Consider the following 10,649-nt stretch of genomic DNA (forward strand, 5'->3'; position numbering starts at 1 on the left):
ATTTATGTGTGTGTTTGTTTGTGTTTATGCATCGAAACGTATTTCCATTTTATTCTAGTCTATGCGTTTAGTTCGTTCTTTGGTTTTTTTAATTCCTTTTATTTAATTTTTTCTTTCGGTAGAAAGGATGGGGGCCGATTTGCACTAAGTGCGTTGTGTTTGTTTGAAATAATTATGGCTTCTACACGCACGTCCACCTCAAACAATACAGTGATGAGTGGAGAGATTCTGCATGAAGGGAGGTGTTTGACATAAAACATAACCAGGGAAAATTCTAAACCAAACAAATATTGTTTTCAAACGTACTGGGCGCTTGCCAACGCTAGATCTACTGACAAGTCAATAACCGGTAGATTATTCCTGTGTTACGCAAAACAAAACTTAGTCATGTAACATTTTCTCAAAACGAAAAAAAGGTGATGATTTACTTGTCATTGTGATGCGGAAAATATTTGTGGGTTTTTTGTGGGGGGAGGGGTTTCTTTTTTTTTGGGGGGGGGGGCGTAAGGCGTTACTATTGTCCTCTGGAATATAATAGTTCTAATATGGAGTTTAATGAGTTTGGTTATAAAGTGTCAGTTAAAAAGACATTTCCTGTTTGTGTGTGTGCTGGGTGGGAGGGGTGTGAGTGTGAGTTTGTGGGAGTACAGTGCATGTGTGAGTGTGTATCAGTGAGTGTCTGCGCGTGTGTGTGTATCAGTGAGTGTGGGTAGGTGTGTAAATGGTTATTTAAGAGAGTGAGGAGAGAGAGAGAGAGAGAGAGAGAGAGAGAGAGAGAGAGAGAGAGGGGGGGTGAGATAGAAAGATAGAGAGAGAAATAGAAAGAGACTGACAAAAACGAATGACAGACCGACGGAACAGCTAGAAAGAGAGAAGGGGGTAGAAACAGACAGAGAGAGAAAGAAAGAGAAAGACAGAAAGCAATAGAACGAAAGAAGAAAAAAGAAAGAGAAAGAACGAGAAAGAAAGAGAGATAGTGAGAAAGGAAGAGAGATCATAAGAAAGAAAGAATAGCGAGAAAGAAAGAGAAATAATTTTTGTGTCTGCCAACAATACGTCTGTTGTGTTTTGCCGACGTGTATTTATCTGTCTCTGGACATACCTGTGTTAGCGAATGTTGAGATAGGCACACGCAGGGTATGAGCCATGTGTCCCAACATTGTGAAGATGGCGAAGCCAGCAAACACACTACTGCCTTCACAAGCGAACGACAGCAAAACAGAGTCCCTGAGGACAAAAAAGCATTTATGTCCTTAATTTCGAAACCAAAAACAAATAAATCGTTTTTAGACCTTCAATCCTGATTTGGCTGCAAGACAATTTTGACAAGACTCGAAATTTAAGGTTGGGGCATAAGATCAAAATCTTGAGTAAAACTATAAAACCACCAGTCCAATTTAAAACATCAAACAACATGTTTAAAAGACGAGAAACGTGTTTTTTTGTTGTTGTTTTTTTTGTTTTGAAAATGTTCTTTTAAAAGATAAATGTGTTTTGATTTGAGTGAACCCAAGTAAAAAAAAAAAAAGAAAAATGAGATGCGTACTATGATCGCAGATATCTCTATCAGATCTAACGCTTGGAAAAACATATTTTAACCAAACGCAAGCACTAGAGTCGCATCCTTTAGAATAAAAATAATTCTGTAAAAGCCGAGGACTAGATCTAGATAGAAGAGACTTGAACTGTTAACGATATCGCTGGGATTTGATTTCCAATACCAGCCAAGGGTTACGTTCCCGTTGAGCAAAAATATCTCGTCTTATTTCAATGAGATTAAATGTCAAGAACATTTTTTCCCAGGGAGTCCATTGACGAATTAAGTGAAGTGTGTTCGTGTCACATTCTAGCAATTTTTCGCCTTGCTTTGAAATTTCTAAAGGAATTGTGTTGCTTTTCTCTCGCTCAGACTAAGAATGCACAGTGTGCCAAAACTGACCAGTACTCAAATAGGCGGTGAATCGCAATACGGCCTATTTACTATTTTGGAGTGTCTATGATGTTTCCGGGTCTGCAGTTGTCTGTTACTGTTGGCCAGATTTCCAATTTAAACACAGACCTCTTGTCCGAAGTTACAAATAAGAACACATGCATGCGTTTGTGATGTAGCGGCTTGGCACTTAGAATCGTACACAAAAGTAACGCACGCAGAAGGGACTTCTTTTCCAGGGTTCGAAAGTTCTATCTGTTTGCTTGGATTTTGCCCAAATTGGCCTTGTCAGATAAGGTCGAAGCTGCCTGCCCGTTATCTAAAATGTGGCGATGAGGGTGTAAAATACCTACAATAAGTTACGGTTTCTTTTACATACGAAAAAAAAAAGACTCTATACATTTAATTTGTGCCCTCCAACCCACCCCTTGTTCAACGTACCTCAAACAGTTGTTGTTGAACTTGTTGTAACTGGCCATGGTAATGAGGCCACCCCAGGCCGGTCCTAGAGAGTAGAACACCTGGAGACTAGCCTCTACCCATGTCTGCACTCTGACCAGTTTGCTGGGGTACGTAACAAACAAAAAAGTCCTCATCTTATAAATTTGTTTTCTCCATTGATCTCCGAGAAGCGATAAATATGAACGCAGTCATATATTAACAAACATAAACCTGCAATGTTATACACATGTCAAATACAATTACACGTGAGGGAGCGTGGTGGAATCAGGCTCTCGTCAATTTTTGTGCATTAAGAGTTATTGGTATCATCTTAAAGATTGTTCACTTGTGTTTTTTTGGATGAAAAAAATGTTCATATATCTTGAATACAAATCAAGATATTTGCAAATGAAGGAGGTGGGGTCACCTGTTTTAGGAGGTAAAATTAATGAGAAAATGGTCGCCTAAGATTAGTTATTTCCTTAGCTTAAGAGTCCGTGGTAACTGAAATGTACACTTTTTGTGCCTTTAACAAACGTTTTTCAGAAAATTCACCGCAGAAATTAGTTCTTTAATGGGCATGAAAGGTGTCGAGCCAAAAAAACAAAACAAAAATGATAAAAATTCACAAACCTGCAAAAAAGTGCAAGTTTTTTCACTTTGATTATTATGACCAGAGGATGATTCCACCATGCTGCCTGTCATATTCATACTTAGCCATAATAGTTTATGCACAATTATGTAGTACATAATCCAATCAGCAAAGTTATGTAACAAATCCGTTTCATTGTCTCAAAGTCAATCAACATGAATAAATCGATATTTATATTTTAAACTAAAAAGTACAAAATGGAAAACAGTATTATTTGCACAATTATCAATAGACAGTTTTATTTTGTTCAGATTCTGTGGATTTTATACTATACCAGAACAAAATGACTGCTATGGCGGACAAATGTCCCGGGTTCCTTCTCCTTTCTTGTCTAAAATTGAATAAGACAATAGCAGTCATGGTTCAACGCTCATTTCTTCTTTCAGATGCTCTAACAATAGCTGATATCCTCTGTGTCACCTGTTCATCCATCTGTTCACGTTCAAAGCATATGCTATTCTTTTTTACTTCTCTCGTCTATTTACAATGTCCCAGTACATACCTAAAATCTGGTTTGAGATAGAAGATGACGCCATCCAAAGCCCCTGGCAATGTTGCGCCTTTGATGAGTAGGACAGTCAGCAAGATGTAGGGAAGTGTGGCTGTGACATACACAACCTGCAGCATTTAAAGTGTAAAGAAGTAAAATTTACAAGAACAAATGTCCACATTTTCCAAATATTGAAAAGATGTAATAATACGTCATTACGGAATTACAGTATATTTCATTTGCAAGAAGAAATTTCAGGCATCCTATTTTTTTATGCAACAGGGCTCTTGTATTCCTTTATCAATACGTTACTTTATTTTTACTTTTTCCCTTCCGCTTGTCCCCGGTGGGTGATCGTGATGAGAAGCAATTAATCATTTTTAACAAACTGCAAATCGAGGGGCTTGGGTGAGAGTCAGTTCGTGTGCTCTGATGTTTTCCTTTCTAAAGTTCATCCATCGACGCCGTGGTCTTCTTCTATTTCTCCAGTCGGAGTGTCTTCGTGTTGTATGCGTGCGGTGCGGGTTGGTTTGTGGGCATTCTTGAGAGGTAGCTGACCAATTTTACTCTCTGGCGTTCTATATGGCTGATGGCTACTGCTGCTTTCCTCGGACATTATCTGGCAGATGACCAGGCTCCTCTAATGTGTTGTGATTTTGTCTACGACCAAAACTGGTAGTAGGTCACTGTTGGTATAAATATGGCATTGGTGAGTTTTTGCCTTGGTGTTCATCGGGATTTGGGGGCGTCTGGGGAAAGGAGCAAGTTGGTAACTGACTCATTTGCTTTCTAGAATCGTGTTTTGATACCTCTAAATTTGCCGTCGTTAAAAACAACCTCCTAGGTATTTGAATTCACTAGCGTACTTCAGTTGGCCTCTGTGAATATTTGCCTAAATTGATTCTGGATTTGTGCTTATACTCAAAACCTTGGTCTAACAGATGTTAAACTTTCGTTTGGTAACACGTGCAGCAAGCGTTGACCAGGTCAGTATATTCTTGAAACCCAACCTAATTCCCGATTATCACCACCTGGTCATCCACAAGTGCTAGGCCCTAACGCATTGAGTGCCTCGGGAACAGAGTTGACCCCTTTTGTTATCTGGTCTATAACAACAGCAAAGAGCAAAGGGGAGAGAACGCAGTCCAGGCTGACCCGTGTGTTACTCGAAACAGCCAGATGTGCCACTAGTCGTGTGGAATGCACTCTTATTATTGCTGTTAATAGCCCTGGTTTCGCCCAGCACCTACCCCTTGATGTTCATATTTACCCAAAGACTTTCAACAGCTTGCATAATTTGACTGTCAACGTCTTTGTCTGCGTCTAATAATACAAGATAACAATACTAGATGAAAACGTCGATTGTATTTTACCACACTTTCGCCCCCTTATTGGCGAGTAAAGTTTGCCTCAGTGAAACATATTCCTTTTATGAAATCAAACTGGGCATTGCTGAGTAGATTTTTGGCTTTTGCTGGACAGCGCTGCACCAAAGATCTTTATATTATACATTTTCCCCCACATGGCCGAGTAGCAAGATACCACGGTATGTGCTTCAGACTTGGGCTAATCAATAACCTAATCAAAATATACTCTATTTGATAGAGAAATTTTCAAAGCATCCCTAATGTATGAAAATAAGAAGTAACCAACAAAAGGTGAATTAATGCATTTGCGATAGAGAGTAGAATTCGATATGCTCTCGAATACGTCGTTAGCGCAGCTGGTATGAACATTCAAAGTATAAAGTATCCACGAGGGCAAATTTGTTGTAGCAGTTCAAGAAAAGAAAGGAAAAAAGTATTCAGAGACGCTTCAAAGTATTAGTGTACTTGTGAGGGCCAACGTCAAGCCCCAAATAAATAGGGTACTTATAAAATAGAAGATTCAAACTAAGTATATCACATCTGAAAGTGGGATTTTAAGGAAAACAACACAGCAATAACTAAGTAACAAAAGTTGTATTTGCTTAATCAGTAATGAATACTCTTTTCTAAACGGTGAATTTTAAAACGTCCTGAAAATGCCCCTAAAAAAATCAAACAATAACAGCTGAAAAGTATACTGTATTTGCAAAAGTCAGCTTGGATTCTGAACATTAACAAACATGCATATAGAGTAAAATCCGATATGTCCCGAGTGACGTCTTCGGCGAAGCTGATAAAAATCGTCACTTACGTCAGCCAGTTTATGAGCTAAAGCTGGGCATTATCCGCATGAGTCGCCTCTTTCTTTGTAGTTTTGCTTTCAGTTCGATATCCTGTCCTAAGCCAACGTCATACCCTGCCTGTGACATGCTCTAAACGTGTGCTGATGTCTTTAACAAACGCAGAGTAAGAACATTTCGATTAAAAATCTATGATGGGAGGTGATCAAACAGTAAGCCCCCACAGCACTGCTATAGAGCTCGCTCATTTCTGATTTTCATTGATGGCCTACAGATTGACCTGGGCTAAGGTTTTAGAATATAATGGAAAGAGAGTTCACCTGTTTCTTCAAGGTATATTGTTAGAGAATATAACCGTCGGTGACTGGGTTGCAGTGAACTGTTACGAAATTGATATTCAAGATTTGCATCTAGATCTAGTTACAAAATGAAGAACAGGTCAAAGATTTGTGCAATGGATGTATAGAGGGTCTTTGACGCGTTTCAGCCCGTGCTGACATTGGTAGGTAAGATTGAATAAACTTGCCTTAAGAAAATCTAAATTGTGTCGGCAGGGGTTTTAAACACGAAGTTAAAATACCTCTTTAGGGGGTATATTTCACAACATAATGGCAACTGCCTTGCAGGAAAACCACGTACCTTGCCAACGGAACTGACTCCTTTTATCACGCAAAGATAGACAATGACCGCCTGGACCACAAGAGCGACTCCGGACTCCCAGGGAATGGTGCCAAATTCACTTAAGCCGGAGGAAAGGTGAAGAACATTGTTTCTGAGGAAAACAGAATGTTTTCTCATTAAGCTAAGAGAAGAACAACGTAATCATAACGCTATTTCAGTGCTAGGAAAGAGTAATAGGACCAGTATGCAAAAAAATATCAGCAACGTAGGACCCACTGTAGTCAAACTGCAAGCACCCTCGGTGAAGTTTACGAGAAAAGAATGAACAGACCTGGAGTTATTTCTTTTTTAAGAAGGACATTATAATATCTTTATAAATAATCTGCTTCTAGAGTAAAAATAACAGTATTTTTACAAAACAACAAAGTTGCACAAGTAATTTCTCTTCCCCCCTCTCTGTCTGTTTCTCTGTCTATCTGTTTGTCTGTCCGTCTAATCGTCTATCTGTCTGTCTGTTTGTCTGTCTGTCTGCTTGCCTGCCTGTCTGTCTCTCACTTACTCTCTCTCTCTCTCTCTCTCTCTCTCTCTCTCTCTCTCTCTCTCTCTCTCTCTCTCTCTCTCTCTCTCTCTCTCATTGATATAGTTTGGCTGTATCACCGCAAATGTAGTGAGCGAGTGAAAAGGGAAGCGGAAACGTTAAAGTAGAGCGCATAATACTATGAAATGTGAAAAAAATAAAATTATCATGGTCTGAAGAAGGGAATAAGGCGAAGGAAAACAAAATGAATGGATAGGAAATTTTAAGAATCGGATATTTGCTTAGTATAATGATAAAAGATTCCAAGAAATTTTTAAATATAATATGATTATTGATTGGTGAGATTTTAATTTAAAATCAAACATTATATATATATATATATATATATATATATGTATATAATATGTATGTATGTATATATACATGAGTATTGTAAAACAGATTCCAAACTTTGACAAAAATATAAACTTACATCCAAAACTCTTCACTAGAGCTTACACTTGTATTTCCCACACTGCTGGCAACTGAATTCAAAAGAGTGTCATTTTCTAGTGAGTATGTAGAGTTATAGCTATCCGACACCATTAAGTCAGGTACATTTTGGGGCAGGGTGTCAAGTGATGGTGTGCCATTTCTTGAAGTCAGTGAGTACTCTGTTAGATTTGAGGCCAGCTCTTGTAAAGTAGTGTTTCCATTAAGTCCTGTTTTCATTTCATGAGGAGTCCTACAGTTGGCTGTGTTCCAGGACTGGCCACACTGTGTCCACGGGAGAGGCGATCTGAAGGAATTGACCAGATAGATGAGGGACCAGGCCAAAATCATGGAATAGTACCAGGAGAGGAAGAAGGACGCTGAATTCATAGCGATGCCAATACCTGTCAAAGAAGACCAAGACGATGCAATTGTTTAGAGATGAATCTAAGAATGCGAACTACCCTTCACATTTTACTTCACCTGGTATCAAGTAGAAAGATGCATAATATTCATTCGATAATGTGATTGGGAAAAGCAAGATGAACAATGATAAATTGCTGAAGGAAAGAGCAACAGTAGAACTTAGCATTATCGGGCTTCAGGTATACACACGTGAGCTTTTTATGTCCTGTAGAATACTGCAATGTTATTTATATATGCGACCATATGCAGACTGTTCAAACAACAAATCCTCATTCAATTTTGAAATGAAAATTGTGTAATACTTGATCATTAATTTCTGATGTAACGTGCACTATTAAAATTACTGCTAATTTAATATTGTTTACGTTTTGTATTATTTTTAGTTGTTGCATTATACATTGGCTGCAAAATCTTTTGAAGAAATATTATTACCTTTGAACATCGGACAAATACTCCAGACATGAAACGGGCCCAAGCCAACAAACTGAGCCATAGCCACTTCCATCAAATAAAGAGGCAGTCCGCACAGTGTTAGGCAAATGAAGAAGGGGATGAGAAAGGCTCCTGGAAATAAAACGATGTAGATATTACTTGTAAATGAGGCTGTATTAGGCACTTGATTGTGCTTGTTACTGATTGCACAATATCAATACCTGAAATGATTGATCATGTTTGTAAAACGTGTTGAATTTAAATGAGAAAAGGAGAGAGGATGCATTAAGAATTCAAAAGTTGTTTTATCGCACCATCCATCCCCATCCCCTCATATTTTTTCCTCAACACCACCTCCACCGTAGACCTAGCAACATATTATTTTAGAGTGTGAAGGTAAGGATAACTATATGGGTAAAAACAGAAGATGACTATTAAGTATATCAAAGACAATTTACGAATTAGAACAACGACTTGTATTATTAACCAGGGTGTTTCTACCTCAATTTTGACAAATCAAACAACCCTGATAGACAAAATGGAACAATATAAAAAAGGAAGAACAAAAGAGAACATTGTACTGACTGTCCTTTTTATCAAATGTTTAAACAAAATGCCCCCTCGTGGAGGCATTAGATGATGGGTATAGAACCAAAAAAATTACACATTTTCACCAGGATGTCGTGTAGTCGATTGCTCAATTAATCATGACATCAGCACAATCTCCGCAGCACAAAAAAAATGACCCTTAAGTCAATCTTCAAGTTATTTACCTCCTCCATTCCTGATGCAAACATAAGGAAATCGCCACACGTTTCCGAGGCCAACACAGTAGCCAATCATAGACAGGACGTACTCAGCTTTTCTTCCCCATTTGTCACGAGAATTGTCTGACGAGTCATTGCTAGTACCACCATCCTTAGAGAGCAATTTCTTGTCTGCTTGGCTTCTTCCAGGTAATTCATAGTGGACATTCCCAGCTTCGACGTCTTTCAGTGGGATAGAATCCTGATGAAATCCAGCAGACTTAACCATCGTACTTTTTGTATGTGCAGGTCGTCAGGATATTCTTTTCTGTAGAGTCATGCGCCGTATGCAAGTCACAAGTAGGTTAGTAGTACATGCCCTTGTCTCGCTGAGAAAGAACAAGAGTATATTATACGCAGAGTGGCACAAAAGTCACGACAACATTCATAAATCGAATAACTAAATAATGCGTGATCTGAAAGGAAAATTGTTGAAGTTCACAATAATCAATTAAATTTAAAGCCTTAATGTATGAAAAATCGCAAGGCGTCGGTGGGCTCCACTTTCGACCTCTCACATCTGTGCCATCTCGAACAGGGCCCGTCGTTTTTAACTCGTTTTTCGGGGTAAACTCAAGTGTAGAAATCCTTTGCACTCAAATCAGAGCAATAGGCAGGCCAGTTGACATTGGCAGCTCTCTAAACAAGTCTCTCAGCAACCCCATTGTTTCTCAAACTGTGTGAGCAGTTACTCCTTCTTGTTGCCACCTCTTGTCCGGTGCATATTATTATTGTAGTGCTGGGAACAGAAAGTGCTGGGACACGTCACGATATCTTGAAGTGTTCACTCTTACTGCATAGCCTTTCTCATCCTAGAAAAGTATGAGCTATTTATGCAATCTTATGTCAAACCACACCAAACCGTAACTTTTGATCGATGGATAATTCTCGGACTCTGGTTTACCCTAATTTGTTGTTTTGTACAAAACCATGTGAAAATGCGCCTCATCTCCCAATACCAATTTTTTAAAGGTGTTTTCTTTTCTTGACATCCGTTGAAAAGGAACAGCATAACCCCAACGTTGCTTATATTGTCACAGCTTGATCTCTTGGACAAGGATCAGATGCACACTGTACTAAAGTGCGGATATAGATCTAGATATCAGTCGTTCTGTGATCTCTTCAATGATGTTCAGGAAAGGTTAAGCTTAACAGACAGGTATCTGTTCGACGTGAATGCGCCCTCCTTTATCAACCCTATTAATTAGTATGGATCTGCACAGAACGCGGCCTCCCATTTTCGTGGCGTATTGGCCTCACACCCTAGTTCCTAGAATTAATCATGTCGATTTTCAAGATGTCGTGTTACAATATTTTCGGTCTCTTACACCAGAAGAAACACTAGATAAGTGGTGGCAGCAAGAAGGGGTGAACTGCTCACATAGTTTGAGGAACAAGGGAGTTGCTTACAGGCGTCTTTAGAGATGTGCCAATTTCAACTGACCTGCATATTGTTTTGACTTGAGTGCACTAGATTCCTACATCTGGGGTTACCCGAGAAACAAAGCAAGGTTGTTTTTAAAGTTAGTTATTCCAGTCAGTATAAATTACAAATACGCACACACTGTAAGTGTGTATTGTGTTTGTATACGTTTGAGATTGATTGCGTTCGTGTGTGAGTGATTGTGTGTGTGTGTGTGTGTGTGTGTGTGTGTGTGTGTGTGTGTGTGTGTGT

The 10,649-nt window shown here is 38.9% G+C and overlaps 1 protein-coding gene across 1 annotated transcript in view; it reads right to left on the bottom strand.

Moving 5' to 3' along the window:
* Positions 1 to 9,279, bottom strand: part of LOC101858334 (sodium- and chloride-dependent betaine transporter) — a gene marked incomplete in the record, with an annotated part of 15,351 nt that extends 6,072 nt beyond the window's left edge. Inside the window, 7 exon segments of the mRNA XM_035968880.1 lie at positions 1,103 to 1,227; positions 2,372 to 2,494; positions 3,526 to 3,641; positions 6,320 to 6,452; positions 7,312 to 7,714; positions 8,169 to 8,300; positions 8,942 to 9,279. Of these exon segments, the coding sequence (XP_035824773.1) occupies positions 1,103 to 1,227; positions 2,372 to 2,494; positions 3,526 to 3,641; positions 6,320 to 6,452; positions 7,312 to 7,714; positions 8,169 to 8,300; positions 8,942 to 9,203 (1,294 nt within the window).
* Positions 9,280 to 10,649: the final 1,370 nt, after the last annotated feature.

Source organism: Aplysia californica, unplaced genomic scaffold, assembly GCF_000002075.1.
Source record: "Aplysia californica isolate F4 #8 unplaced genomic scaffold, AplCal3.0 scaffold00093, whole genome shotgun sequence".
NCBI classification, from domain to species: Eukaryota; Metazoa; Mollusca; class Gastropoda; order Aplysiida; family Aplysiidae; genus Aplysia; species Aplysia californica.